Source organism: Monopterus albus, unplaced genomic scaffold, assembly GCF_001952655.1.
Source record: "Monopterus albus unplaced genomic scaffold, M_albus_1.0 scaffold19.1, whole genome shotgun sequence".
Taxonomy (NCBI): domain Eukaryota; kingdom Metazoa; phylum Chordata; class Actinopteri; order Synbranchiformes; family Synbranchidae; genus Monopterus; species Monopterus albus.
In genome coordinates, this window is record NW_018127899.1 from 2621926 (window position 1) to 2637416 (window position 15491).

The following is a 15491-nucleotide window of genomic DNA, read 5'->3' on the forward strand; positions in this document are numbered from 1 at the left end:
CTGTATATTTTTAGAGTTTACAAATTAATATAGAAAAGTTGATTCAGACACTATTCAGGTTACTCTGTGAGCTCAGTTTGCATCTGAAAATGATGCCAAATGGCATTGGTCATGTGACATGCGGGCTGAACATTTGGTATGCTAATGATGAACAGCTGAACCTGAATAGGGTATTTTCTTATCTAAATTAAGGGTCAGACTCGGTGTGCTTTGTTTTATAGACTGACTGTATGTGAAGCTTTTTAGGCAAATTTGTGAGTTTGGTTTATATTAAATAAAATTTGACCCAACCGGTTAATTGAGTTGTACTGTACTCTGATAGTTCACTCAGCTTTGCTAGTTTTATTGGAGACAGTTGATGCTATTCATTCATCATCCTATCATTTTCTTTGTCTTTCAGGTGTTCCGCCTGCCGCTGCCTCCGGATCCCAAATCCCTGTTGGCCACCAAGAGGAGCACCACGCTCTCCACTGAGGTTGGGGTCAGAGGCCTGCTTAGCAGAGCAGGCAGCTGGAGTGTGTTGTGGTGCTCTTGTATCGGTCAGGATGCTTCATGTCAGTGGCCAGCTGTCCCAGAGTCATCTATCTGTTTGTCTGTGATGATGATGATGTTTGCCAGAAGAGTGCCAGTGTTTAATATGATTGTCTTTAAACTTTTGAAGTCACAGCTTTTAAAAACCGCTAGTTCTTATTGTTTTATAAATATCGACCACAGGTGCAGAAAAACTGCAGCTGCAGCAGGGGGCATACAGCATCCTAAGCTAGGTGCTGGTGCTTTGTGCTTGTTTCTCCTCAGGTTTTTAGGAGGCCCAAGACTCCGAAATATACATATGTGCAACTGGGCAACCTGAAGGCTAGGTCTGTAGTCAACGTGTACGGAGTGGTGGTCTTCTTCAAGCAGCCGTTCAGGAGCCGAGGAACAGGTCAGCCTGAACCCCAGACCAAATGATGGACAGAAAATGCAACACGGTGTCATGAACATTACCCTTTAAACTGGAGAAAGAGTCTATAGCCTTGCTAGCAGCTCTGTGAGATTAGATTTAGATTTAGCCTGTTATACTAACAATGCTCAAAGCTGTTTAACTAGCTTCCTTTAAGCCCAGTGAGGCTCGAAAAAAAAACAGACAGCACGAGCTGCTCCTGTTTCCTTGTGAGTTGTAACATTTTTAATTCTATATTATATTGATAGTTTCAAGTTCATATTCTGTTTTTAAAATAGTCATTTCACTTTATATGTTTATTCCCCTTCAGTCTGACTTTGGTTTTCTTATTGTTTAAGTGGATTGTTTGTCCAAAAGTATAAGAGCTCTGTGGCACTAAAGAGCAGAACGGGTGGTGAGCTGCTGTGTTTGAGATGTTTGACTGATAGTTACTGGAGAATGTGGCCTGGAAACAAGCTGCACCACTGCTGCTGAGACAGGGATGGGTTGACAAACAGAGGAACAGTTTGATGAAGCGATAAAAGCTCAGTGCTTTTGTTTGGATGGAAACTCGTACAGCACACTCAGAAAGGTGCAGAGGAGCGGGATGGCAAAGCATATTTTCAGTTTATCTGTTGCTGGTGTAATAACGGATAAATAACGGATATCTGGGTTTGAAAAGGATTCTTGTCAGGCATTAAAAGAATCAGAATCAGCTTCATTGGCCAGGTGTATCAGACCCACGAGGAATTTGACTCTGGTACATCGGCTCAGTGTGCATTTACATATCCCCATGCAAGGGGCAAGTAAACAGTAAACCAATATAAGGCTGTGTAATATAACAAAATAAATAGTATTAACAAGCAACAAACAATGCAAAATAAACAGGCAGTAAACAATGCAGACAGACAAAGGAATGCTCATTGTGAAACGAAAAGCTTCAAAGTATTTATCACACAGGAAGCTGTGCTGATTTGTTCCATTGAACCTCAGGAGCAACGTTTAATCTGTACTTCTATGTGAGTAACAAATTTGTGTACTTTTGCCATCTCTGAGTGAGCTAAACACAGCGTGTGTGTGCGTGTGTGTGTGCGTGGGTGTTTCAGAGGGATAATAAGGAGAAAGCAGCGTCTCAGCTGGAAACTGTTCAGACTTTGTCATCATCTTTGTAAATTCTTTGTGACAGAGATATTAGAAAAATCCATCTGATCAGACATTGGAGAAACGCACACACGAGAAACACAGATGCACGTTCACACAGACGAAATCCTGTCAGACACACGCCGACGTGCACATCTAATGGATATGAAAACAAAAGTCAGAATATTGAGAGAGAACTTTACAAAGTCAGCATCGTTTTAATTACAAATGATTCACTTGTCAAAACTAAAATCTTTTGCTGAGAACAGAACATGGTCATACACTTTAAAACATGCACAAATATGCTTGTTTTGGTGTTTTGGTGAGGGCTAGAGCTGCATTTTGACACTAATATGGGTGTATGAAAGTTGAAATAATCTGTAACCAGCCAGTAGACCCACAACATCAGTGGGAATCATTTGAATTGGGTTATTTAAAAATTGTGACCAAGATATTTTAGTAGTGTAAAACTTTGGGATCGTCCCTGGTGGACAAACTTTGTAATGAGATGTTCTTTCTAAATGACCTCAAAAATGTTTTTGCCATTTCTCTACTGATGTGGCTTCTTGAAACACATTTATGTTTATATAGATAGATCTAGGATGAGAGTATATTAGCTGGTAAATTAGTCGTGCTAATAATTGGTAAAATACGTTTCCTGTCAACAGATAACTTGGAATTTTTTCAGCGTGTGTAGTTTTAAAATGGGCTTTAAGCTATTTCACAGAGCAGGAGTTAGAAGTGTGAACACGGTACGTCCTGACATTTTATTTAAAAACACTAGCCAACAGGCTTAACTGAATAATCTCAGACCTCTTCTTTAGTTTAGTTTCACGTGCTGACAACAGGAGGTTTTCTTTCCACAGACTGCTGCTCCACCCTGAAGATTACTGACCAGTCCAACCAGAAGATCAGCTGCAGCATCTTCTGTGACAAACTGGAGGATCACCCCAAAATCTTTCAGATTGGAGACATCATCCGCATGCACAGAGTCAAGGTCCAGCCAGGATTAGTTTCCTTTAGTAACCTTAGTCTAGTGTTGGAGCTAAACTCATGTATGTTAAAGAGAACGGTGATGAGTGATGCCATGTCTCTGCACACAGACCACGCTCTTCAACGACTCCATCACGCTGGTCAACACCTTCGGTTTCTCTGCGCTGACGTTTGACGGGACAGTAGGCAGACCCGTGGAGCCGCGGACTTCAAGTCGCTCCTTCCACTTTGACCAGGACGACCGGCGGATCGTGGAGGAGCTGAGATCTTGGGCGGCAAGCCAGACTGTCCTTCCTGCAGTTACCACGACCCCTCTATCTGCTGTTCAGCCCAAATCTTACTTCGACCTGAACTGCCAGCTGCTTGCCAAAGCTCCCATCGACACTACCTGCACCCTGCTGAGGGTAAGAGACCTGAAGAAATGCTGCAGATAGAAACTACTGCAGCAACTGATGGGTTTATTTTCTGCTGATACGTGGTGCACGTTGGGGACAGACAAGGCAGATAATTGGGTTTGAAAATGGATTTTTGACCTAGAAAAGAGCCAGACACCCTGTCATTACAGAGGACTGTCACTTTCACATGTCACTAAGATGTCCAGCAGCTAAATTCCAGAAGGGTCCCAGCAGGCAACCAAAATGTGTTTGGTTTTTTTCTCTATATTTGTCGACTCCAGAATTTATTTCCAGTAGGCTGGGCATCACAAACTGATGGTCACTGACAGTAGCTCAGAGGGTGAAGTTTCCCTTTTTTGAGATGTTTCCTGCTAATAAACAACAGACCAGAAAATCCTTCAGTGACAGAGCTTCCCTGGAGGCCATTTAGCATCAGCTAATATATTACCCACAGTCACTTGTTTGAATCTTCTTGTCAGTGCTGATATGACCTGTCGTCTTGTCAGGAAGCTGGTTGCCGTTTTGTTCCTCAGCTATGGTTCCATTCAAAATGAAGAAATAACCGTGCTGAAGTAGTTGGTGTTGTTTTTTTTCCCTTTGGAATAATGGAGCTGTTTGCCTTCAGTCTTCATCCGTCTTGTAGTAAATCTACTTCACATCTGAGTGGCCTCAACGGGAGAAGGTCTCATGTATTTTATCTCGGTCCTAAGTATTTTCACCTGCCGCCTCCGTTTTCAGAGCAGAAATGAGGCTGTAAGTGACGGCTGGCCTCCTGCCAGTGAAGCTGATAGAGATAAATTTGAAGAGGAATTGGCAGTGAACGCTGGTCTGCTTCCAGTCAGCTCTGAGCTGTAGCAGCCTGCTCTTACACAACGACACATACAGGAGAGGATGTTGTCCAAATCCTAAGAGGTTTTCACACAAACAGATTTTTATGTGTCCTTGTAAGCACCTGAGATAATGATCGGCTAAGAGTTTGTTAAATGTTTCCTGCTCAGAGCTGCATCACTGTACACCAACCTTATTTTACATACTGTAAATCAGTCTGACTGTGAAAGATTAGGTTAAAATGTTACGGCCTGTTCGCACTGAAGCTCGGATTTAACAGTTTAGAGCTTCAACAATTAATATATCAGTCACTTGACAGCTGAGTAGATTGTTAAATCACTTATAGAATTTTGTTTTTGATTGAAAAAAACTTTCTCTGGTTTGAGCTTCTCCAATGTGAGTATTTATTGTTTTGTTTCTCCTGTTTAATGATGTAAATTGAATGTCCTGTGTTTTGTACTTGTAGTTTTTCAACCTTGTGACACATTTTATAGACTAAACAATTAGAAATAAAGAAAATAAACAGCACATTAATCGGACAATAATTTTTAGGGCCAGTACTAAACACCATTTATTCCATTTTTGTTACTAAAATTAATTGACAAATCTTTTACAGTTTAAAAAATAAACTATAAATATATTTGAGCTTTCTTGTGGTAGAATCTGTCCAGTCAGTTTGGTTTTATTAGTCCAGGTCTGAGTCTCTGATACTCGTGGTTTTGTTTCACTAGTCACCATGTGTGCGTCTTAGATTTTAGAATACAGTTTTGTATTTGGACACTTTTAGACAAAAAGGTCTTTGGTTGCAGATCGTTGTCCTGCTTAATGATGAAATGTCATTCAGTGAGTTTTGATGCATTTGGCTGCACTCATCCTGCTGCTTCATCAATCAGTGCCAGAGTGCCATTTCCAGTGGCAGCCATTCATGCCAAAGCCCTAAGAGAACCACCGCTGTGTTTGACAGATGCTTTGGGTCATGAGCTGTTCTTTTCTTTTTTTTTTTTTCCTCCACACTTTCATCTTTCCATCATTGTGTTTTCTGTTTTTGAAGCTTGCCCAGAGTTTGCGTCTTGTGCTGAATGCTCTAAGGTTTAGGTCATGATGTTCTCTCTTCATCATTGACAAGGAAAAATGGATGCCTACCTCGTGGAGGCCTTTCTTGACTTGCTGTAATTTGTGAAGGGCTTTTTCTTCACTGACGTTCCACACATCCACAGTGCTCCTTGGCCTGGTTGTTGAGGTTTTTTTTTTTGTCTAGATTTACCTTTGATAGATCTGATAGGCCCCTTCTTTACTTCTCATATTGAAGGACAACATCTGAATCTAAATGACAATGTTCAACTCCCTGTTGCTTCTGGGCCTTGCGTTGAAATGACACACAGCTGGCCAAGAGACATATAGTAGTCAAATGTTGAATGACTTTTGAACCTCTACGATCTGAGCTGTATAACAAGGCTACATCTCCTATGCACTTCATACTGCATTTTAATGCAGTATTTATTATTTTATTTCAAATTGAACATGCACAAAGTCTGAATAACAATGTGTAACAATCCAAATCCATAAACCCTGGATTTTATATGGACCATGAGACTCCAAAATGTTGTATTGCTGTACAATATGTAGTATCTCTGATATTACACAGGAGTTTATTTCAGTGCAATACAGGCTTTGTGATGCTGCACGCCACTTGGGTTTTGACCAAGGAGTTGGATGAATGAACTGTAATCACCATCACATACTGCTCTCGTCAGCTGTTCTGACTCTTGTCTATCATGTTTCTTTTTCCTTTTTGTCATGTTTTATTGTTTGTTTTTCAGGTATGGGATGGGACCAGGTGTCCTCACACCCTGCTGAAGGTGATAGTTGAGCCAAATGTCACAGAGGGACCATCCTCCTTCTCCAAGAAGAAAGAGAGCCTCATTGCCAATGTTCTCGTTTACGACAACCACGTGGAGTTTGCCAGGAAGCTAAAGGTCAGAGGTCACTCACAAAAATAAGAAACACTAAAACTGATTTGCCCCTACAGATGGTTGCAAAAATTAGGACCATTGTTTCCATTCTTGAGATGAGATTGCACTAACACCTTAATGACACACACAGCATCAGAAATCACATTTCTAATTCTTAGTCTAATCTCAGTCCAGTCTGAGCCCACACATACTGTTGGAATCAGACAGACTTACTCCCTCCAGACTCGGTGGTACCAGTGTCCACTGAGGATAAACCTCCATGAAGTTGTTTACAAATGAACTGGACAATGTTGTAACTTCAGGTTGAGCCTCTTAACCATTGTGTTCAGATGTTTTCAGTGACTGTTGTCTTGATAAATCTTAGACCTTCAGAAAGTACTACCCCCTAATGAAGGAGTTTTTCAGGGGTGTGTGTACACCCGTCTAAATGAAGAATCAACAGGTAGCTTTTATTACCTACACAGGTGCACCAAAACCAGCTCTGGACCATTATTAGTCGCTGGTGACTTGTGAGCTCCCAGTTAGTGTCAGTCTCAGTAGTAAATGAAATATGTTATAGATGATTTTAAAGTTTAAGTACTGATTGTTTTGGTGTGTTGTTATTGTTCCTGTGAAACTGCTTTAGCTCCTTCTCTGGAAGTACTTGGAAAAAGGGAGTGAATTGATTGAATGATTCTCTTACATTCATCAATTTATCAAATAACCATCTTTCTAAAGGTTCCCTCCGGTGTAAACGCTGTCTTTTTCAAATCTATTGTCTAATAATTCTTGTGATTGCAGCCAGAAATGCCTTTGGTTTTTTTTATGTTGTTCTTAGCGTCTCAGCACCCTGAGGTCTTTGTTCTTCTTTTGTTTTACGTTGGTACGGCTCTGTGGGCCTGTACTGTGGCTGCCAGAAAGCCAAGAGCTCATTTGTCCTCTTTACGGTTTTCTTGCAGGGATGTCCACCCTGTAATAATCACAAATTATTGTTCTATTCAGGGAAATTACTGAAATTCAGCTATTGAAACCACATTACCTGGCCTCCTGCAGCAGCATTAATCCCACGCAGCCACAGCTGTTGTTTGACTGTGCACACAGGACTCTGAATATGTTTAAAGATAAATGGCTTTACATTAACTCTGAGTAGTTTCAGAGCCTTTCTGTTGTTTGCTTCCTTGCTCTGATACAGTTCTTAGACCAGTGTCGTCTTAAGGGCTGCAAAACCCCTTCAGACACACAACACGCCTGCCAGACCGTTATTCAGAGATTTCTCTTCTCTGTTTGCAAGTTGAAGAACTTGGCTTTTATTTAAACCTTCAATTTAATTAGTGAAAGTTTAAAATGGGTCTTTAAAGTTTTGAGACCTTGGATGTTTGAGAGCTGGAGCTTTGGTATTTTTGGCTTGTTCAGCTCTCAGTTCATGTTGTCAGATTTTTAGTTTGTCAGAATGTCTTGTTCAGTGTAGAACTACCAGATGCTCCCTGCTAACTTTGTGATCTTCAACCCAATGGTTAGAGATGGCTGCCTCGGTTCTATACCGGAAACAAATTCCTTGTATGTAACATACTTGGCCAATAAAGGTGATTATTATTATTATTATCCTTATAAAACCAATGGAGAAACTGGCAGCAGAATGATGTAGTGTAATAAAACAAAGTACAAGTACATACAAATTTTTATTTTTCGGTTCATTAGTAATTTGTTACACTGCAAAAACTTCAAAATTAGGTTGTTCAGAATATCTTTAGTTTTGAAGTGAAGCTGAATTGATGATGTGTTGACCCAAAATCATATGAAGGTTCTTTAGGATTGCCCATCCCATTCACTCCTAAAATACACATCATCATTGTTAACCTACCATACTATAGCCTGTAGTGAAGCACTAGTTCAGCCTTATGTGCGCAGGCAATCATAAATCAACAGAAAACGTCTGAGGCAGTTTGATTTATTCTTCAGTGGGAGTTTTTCTTCCTGCGGAGAACTCATCAGTGAGTTTACACTTTTTATGATGATAGATAAGAAATTACAAATTACTCTATTGTTCATAAGTATTTGCTTCATTTACCAATTATTTGCCTAAGTGACGTTAATCTCAATTTTCCTAATTATTGCTGCATGAAATTATCATCTGTCAGTTATTGTTACCAAGTCATTTAAATGTTGAGTCTGAGGCAGCAGCATATCTTTTACCATGTGAGCAGCTCTCGGCTCTGTCCTCGTGACGTATGTGTGCCCTCGACACTGGATGTGTTAAAGAGCTCTTCACAATCGAAAAGCTGTCTCATTACACAGAATATCTTGAACCACTTCTAAACACTGTAAACACACTTCATCAGTGCATTATTTTGCTTGAAATAACAGTCGACGTAATGAGGTTGAAGTTGTGTGTGTTGAATGAGATCATCTGGGGAGTCACTGATTTAAATACAACTCAATGAAACGTTGCAAATCAAGGAAAAACTATCAGAGCTGGAGGACAGTTTTTTTTTATGTATAGCAGTGCATTACACACTTTAGATGTGTCAGACTCTGTTTGGCTTCCTCAGCGAGCTATACCAACATCAACACTGTAAAGATTCCATCCTTTTATTTTAACCCCCTGAGGTCAATTTGTCATTTGAGCATTAGGAATTATTTGAACTTAATGTCTTTAGAGAGTCTTGTGTGGAGTCACCTATTTTTACTATTGTCAGTCGGTATGTCTATCTTCAAATGTCTTTTATTTGAATTAGTGTTATATAAACTGGGGCTCTACCCAACTAAGGGTTTTGTCAGTCAATTATATATAGCCTAGACTGTCAGCAAATCAACTGGAATGAATATCAGTGATGATTTCCACCACATTAACATCAGTATTTAAATGCTACAGAGTGACAGGAACATATTTCTGAGCATTTAAAAATCAATAAAAGACAGATGCCTATGATGCAACAGTTAAATTGCAACCTATTTAGATTGTCAATATATAATATCAGGCTGCCATATGGATTTGTCAGAATAAGGAGACAGGCAATGCACTTGTATTTCTGTTGAAACCATGCTCTTATAGGCAGTTTTTCTTCTGAGAAGTGGTTGTAGCTGAGTTTACCAACAAGCTGGAGCTTTTCCTGTCGGTTAACAACAGTGCAGGTTGTGACTGTGCATTTGACGTGCACCAGCTCACACTGTAAACGGTTCCTCTTATTTATAAAATATATAGCTTCCTAGTCTCATTTGCATGGATGCATGTTGTAGAAACAGTCACATCATTGAGATCTTTTCTCTTGTAAACGTAAAAAAACTATGTTTGAGAACACTTCTAATAAAGTATCTCACCTTTTATGTGTCTTGTCCTAGTGGGTTTTGTTGTCCTTCTCTCCTCGTTCTGCAGTCTGCTAAACCTTCATAATGTGCCTCCATGATTCAGACAGTATCACAGTTGAAGTGACCACAGGGGGCAGTACTGAGCTAATTGCTGTTTGGCACACCAAAATGAGGAGAAGACCAACTGGGGCTGCTATTGTAACACTGGCTGACAAAAAATAAATAAAATAAAAACAAAGGCTCGACTGGAAGAGTCTCAGTCCACTGACACGTCTCTCCACTAATGACTCAATTATTTGTGGGCAGCCCTAATATAAACTAAACATTTTGTGGTGTTGTGTATTATAATGTTTGGCCTGTGATTGCTCCTTTGTATTTTACTGCTTTCTTCCTGGTTCCTGATCTGCAGATAAACACAGACAAACTTGTGACAGAAGTGAAAGGGAGAGAATGTTTTTTTCTTTTTTTCTTTTCTGTATGAGGAGGACTGTCAGGTGTGTGAAAACTCTTAGCTGGGGTGTAAAAATTAAATTAAGATCAGGTTAATTTTGGATTCAGTTGTTGCTCCTTAACAGAGAACAGTCATGTTTTGGCAGGAAATGTTTTGCACATTTTGTTAATTAATTTTCCATCTTTTTTTCTGGATATGTGTCAAGGAAGACACTGTTTTTGCATGTGGTAGTTTTACACCGCAAGTGTGTGCTCATCAATATTATTGTTATAATCCAGAAAGTTACTTCGCTGAATGTTAACTAACAAGCATTAGTATGCAAACATGCTAAATGATACATGCTAGAAGTAGTTGGAATGCATACTATCATGTTCACCGTAGAACATCAACACACCACTAGCTCATTGTGAATCTTCTGGACTATACACTGCTGTATTCTCACATGGATTCACTCCCACAGTGGCTCCGCTCTGTTGTCAGAGCGATGTGATCGCATGTGACTGACAGGAGGGCCCACGTAGTCACCAAAACACTAGTGTAAGAATCCACTTAAAACCTGTAAGTAAAGCTCGCAATGATGGAAATAAAATGTCCCTCTCATTAGAATTTTTTTTTTCTGACAGGTGTCTCTTTACACCCATCAGTCAGTTTACTTCACACACCACACACACACACACACACACACACACACACACACACACACACACGCTTTCAAACGAAGTGCTTGAACAGGAATATTTCCCCCAATTACAAGACTCCTCTGGTGAATCATCAGTGATATTGTGTGAAATCGACTGAGGCGTTTCGGTGAGGAGGAGGCCATTAGGAGAGAAAGGACCCTATTATGATGAAAAGAGAAGCTGAGAACAAGAGAGTGAGGGGAAGTGCTGCCGTCAGTGTGTGTGATGCCTCCTCGATCAGTGATTCCTTCAGAAACACACAAACACGCACACAGGTAATAAAGAATTTATTTATTTGGTACTGGTTTAAAAGACAGGAAGAAACTTTCTCCAGACTTAATCAAAGCAACAAAATGTCACATTTAACTGTTAGTCTGTCACTCCCACACCACCTCATAAATCTGTAGCTATAAGGACATGAAGAGCATGTACTGTAGATTACAGTGCATTGTGTTCACACCAAGCCAACGGCCGCTGTCGGGCCACCAGTGAGCATCTGTCGCCCTCGCTTCCCAGTGTGTCCTGCACCGTTGGCACTAGTCAGATCCTGTTTTGGCTTTTCATCCATTTTGGCATGTTGAATTGGCAGCGGACCTTGTCGGTGAGAGAGACCACTCTGACTGGCTCTTAGCAAATCAATGCAGGAGAAAAGAACAAGTTCAGGAAAGCCCCTTGATCCTGTCACTGTCCATGACTTATCCCTTCTTGCAACTTTAAACTGCTGTTCATGTAGTATAACCCGATGAAATGATTTATTTATTCAGATCTTTAAAAAAGATACTTTGTGTTTACAAGGGTTCAAATTATGTATAGCTTGTCAAGTGCCCAACACCTCAAATGTCCATGCAAATATCTGTAAAAACTGCAAAAAAATGAACGACGTGTCCTTAGTTAAATTGAGAGGTTTTAATAGGTGTGAAGGTTTCAATAAACAATGTTGCCAAAGCATCAAAACACAATTTATAATTTGCAATTATTCAAGTAATTGGACAATTCAAAAATACTGGGTACTCCGGCTTCCTCCCACAGTCCAAAGACATGCAGGTTAGGTTGACTGGCGACTCTAAACTGCCCACATTTGTGCATATATATATATATCCCAATTTGTGTTGCGTCAGGAAGGGGATCTGGTGTAAAACGTGCCAGATGTATACGTGTGAACGGTTGATTCGCTGTAGCGACTCCTAATGGGAACAGCCAAAAGTAGTAGATAGAAAAGAAATCGAGACAAAAGCATTTAATTTGTAAAACAACGATTTTAGCATTAGGGATCATTAAAGACATTTAATCCTAATGTCTCATTTCAGCATTCACACTGGGTATTTTTATTTTTCAAGGGGGGCAAATGCCAGATGTGATTAGTCCAAACATCTGCTTCCACTGCCAGTGTAAAGGCACTGTCAGTGGTTAAAGGTAATGTCGGTGTCACTGCAGGGTACAACACAATCTAATATGTTGACTGAAATCTATGAGGATTTAGTTTACATGTCCAAAGCAGAGACGTACATTTCATTGCCGCTGCTTTCGTTTTCATTAACGACCACATCCTGAAATGCTGTGGCGACAATCTGAGCCATTGATTGTTGCTCACATTGTCATCGTGATCTCCTTAATCTGTGTACAGCTCTGACAACGTCCACTTACTATCTCATTTTTTCGCACTCACGGTCGACCGAGTGCACATTTCCATGTCATTGAATATTTCTGGGGGGTCACGAGCTAATGCAGTGCCCTCATTACTCCCACGCTGTTTCCTGTGTAGTGAACACAGCTCTGTGGAAAATGAGATTTCATGTTGGCCCACAGGCTCAGAGCTCGCCCAAAAACCAAAGACCACAACAGAAAAGCTGCTTCTCCTGGCGCTCGAGAAGGCAGCAGAGCATCACTCAAACAACCCAGAGTTCAGATCCACATTCACACTGACACTTCATTACACAGCTCTTATCTGAGCTTCACCTCATGGCCAGACCATTTATTTAGATCATACAGCTTTGGACAGATATGTCTGTGTGAGTGGGTGTGATGTGAAGAGCTGAGTTTATAAAATAAATAAATAAAACTTCCTTTAGTCAGATAGTCTGACAGTGTTTGGCTCCTTGTCAACCTTAAAATCAGAAAAACAAATGTTATGTTCTTGTGGAGTAAACCTGTCCAAGTCAGTTCACCAGTTTGAGTAATAAATTCTACTGGAGAAGGTTGTTTTTAACCTACTGACTCACTGGACTTCCCTGGTGACCGTCTGGCTCCATGGTGGCCTCGAGCGCTGCCTCAACCTTCTTCTATTATTCATGAGGAGAGATGAGGAGCCAGGAAACTGAGCGACACAGCACAGAGCCTCTCTGAACAGTCTCCCTGAGAATACAGTAAATAAACTAGTGATTTATTTAGTAGTTCAGTCCTGTTGAGTCTTGACAAACAAACAGACGTCACGCTGAATCCTTCTGCTTACACAGATTTGTCTCCATGTTGAGACATTTCTTCCTAATTAGTTAGGCTTTATTTAATCTGAAAGTCTCAGTGAGATCAAGTTGTTTTGTTTTGGTTTTTTTTTTTTCTTCCAAGAGAACCCTGAAAAAAATTGTTGTATTAACAGCTGGCCCTGTGGTGTGGTTCTAACGGCCTGGAGCTGAACAGAATGGAAATGATGGTGGATTTTAGGAGGAGCTCCCCCACCCTGTCTCAGCTCACTATACTCAGCAGCACTGTATCAGCAGTAAAGTCCTACAGTTTCCTGGGCTCCACTATCTCTCAGGACCTGAAGTGGATGTCCAACATCAGGACCATCATCAAGAAGGCACAGCAGAGGATGTACTTCCTGCTCCAGCTCAGGAAGTTTGACCTGCCTCAGGAGCTGCTGATACAGTTCTACAGAGGAATCATTGAGTCTGTTATCTGCACCTCCATCACTGTCTGGTTTGGCTCAGCAACCAAACAGGACAGGAACAGACTCCAGCGGACAGTCAGGACTGCAGGAAGACCCATCGGTGCCAGCCTGCCTTCCATGGACGACCTGTACACCTTACGAGTCAGAAGCAGGGCGGAGAGGATTTCTGCAGACCCTTTATACCCTGGACATGAACTGTGAACTCCTCCCCTCTGGACAGTGCTACAGGTCACTGTACACCAAGACGACCAGACACAAGGACAGTTTCTTCCCCTGAGCCCTCGTTCTGATCAACACATAACCCATGAATGTATAATAGAATGACAAACCTCAGTGCAATATCCACATAACCCATGAATGTATATATAGAATGACAAACCTCAGTGCAATATCTGTTAAAATGCTTGTACAGGCTATCAGCCTGTGAATGATAGTTCTGCTGTTTTAAAGTTAACCAGTGTGCAGTCGACGTATTTAACCTGAAATGGTATACTTCAGCTAGTCACGTCCCCTGCTCTCCATTGAGCTCCACCATAAAAAGCCCTGTTGTCAAGTCAGGCTGGGTCTGTCTGGCTTTTAAAGCCCATTTCCTGCTGCTTCATAAAGAAGCCACTGTGAAATGAATGTTTCTTCTTCTCAGTGAGGGCACAAGTTTTTCAGCTGTTTCATTGAGCCTTGGCTCAACAAGAAGCTGTGGAGGCCCAAAGCAATTTTTTGAATTATAAGGAATCCTTTTTTACTGAGCAGCCGAGCAGCACTAATACCATGAGACAGCAGCAGCGACGTCTTAGCTGTCGGGCAGTGGGCGGACAGTGGAGTGTTTAGTTTTCATACACATCAAGTACTTACAGAAGCTGCCACAGGCTGCTGCTCTCTGTTCACTCGACCTCTTTAAAAAGAACATTGTTTATTTGCAGAGGAAGCTCAACTTACTGTCAGATGGGCCGATCGCGCTCTGAACTGTGGACCAGCGTGTCCTACAGCTCCTGAACGCCCCCCGTGCACATGTTGACAGTGATAATGTGCCCGTTATGACACCCCAGCTGAATGATCTGACTGGTCACAGAGCTCAACAAGCCGGTCGCAAGGCTGTAATGATACCACTGATTCTCCTGCTGTTGGTTGCTATGCCAACTGTGGTAGTAATGATGGCACCGTGAGGTTATTTAGTCTTTTCTCCAGAGCTGTTATTTCCTTTATAAAAGAAATAATGTCAGGTAATCTTGGTCTAATCAAGACTTTAATTTCTTGTAACCAGACACAAGGAGCAGAGAAAATGACTCTTTTGATCACAAACATATCATAGTTTCTGTATTTTGATGCAGTGAAAACCCCGAATAATGGAGTGGTCTCCTCCTGGAGGACAGCGCCCCCGTCCATAGGACATGAGGGGTCACTGACTGGTCTGATGAGGATGACCATGATGTGAATCACATGCAGTAACTAATAACAAGTGTCAGTATGAATCCTGAGTTTTGTTATTGAGGCCAAATAAATATTTTGCTCAGTACTCTAAGGAACCAAACGTGGAGCCGTCAGTTTAGGTTGATTCATTTTTTTTTTTTCTTCTTTCTTTCTTGAGACAGCGATTCATTGCTGGCTATGTAGGCAGATGACTTTCCCAATCCTGCCAGTCTCTGGTTGACCGATTGTTTCGGTTGTGAGAGTTATTCAGAGGCATCATCAAATCAAATCAAATCAAATTTTATTTGTATAGCGCCAAATGACAACAAAAGTCATCTCAGGACACTTTACAAAGTAAAGTCAATATTATTACATAGGGAAAACCCAACAAATCCCCCTTGAGCAAGCATTTGGCGACAGTGGGGAGGAAAAACTCCCTTTAACGGAAGAAACCTCCGACAGACCCCGGCTCTTGGTGGGCGGCCTTCTGCCTCGACCGGTTGGGGTGAGTGGATAGAGGAGAGACAAAAGAAGAAAAG

The 15491-nt window shown here is 41.1% G+C and overlaps 1 protein-coding gene across 4 annotated transcripts in view; it reads left to right on the forward strand.

The window, feature by feature from the left end:
- Nucleotides 1-15491, forward strand: part of pot1 (protection of telomeres 1 homolog) — a 45813-nt gene that overhangs the window by 15990 nt on the left and 14332 nt on the right. For all 4 annotated transcript variants that reach the window (XM_020593490.1, XM_020593488.1, XM_020593489.1 and 1 more), the window contains exons 6-10: nt 401-475; nt 796-922; nt 2926-3056; nt 3163-3456; nt 6096-6251. In XM_020593490.1, coding sequence (XP_020449146.1) covers nt 401-475; nt 796-922; nt 2926-3056; nt 3163-3456; nt 6096-6251 — 783 coding nt within the window. The remainder of the gene's footprint in view (nt 1-400; nt 476-795; nt 923-2925; nt 3057-3162; nt 3457-6095; nt 6252-15491) is intronic.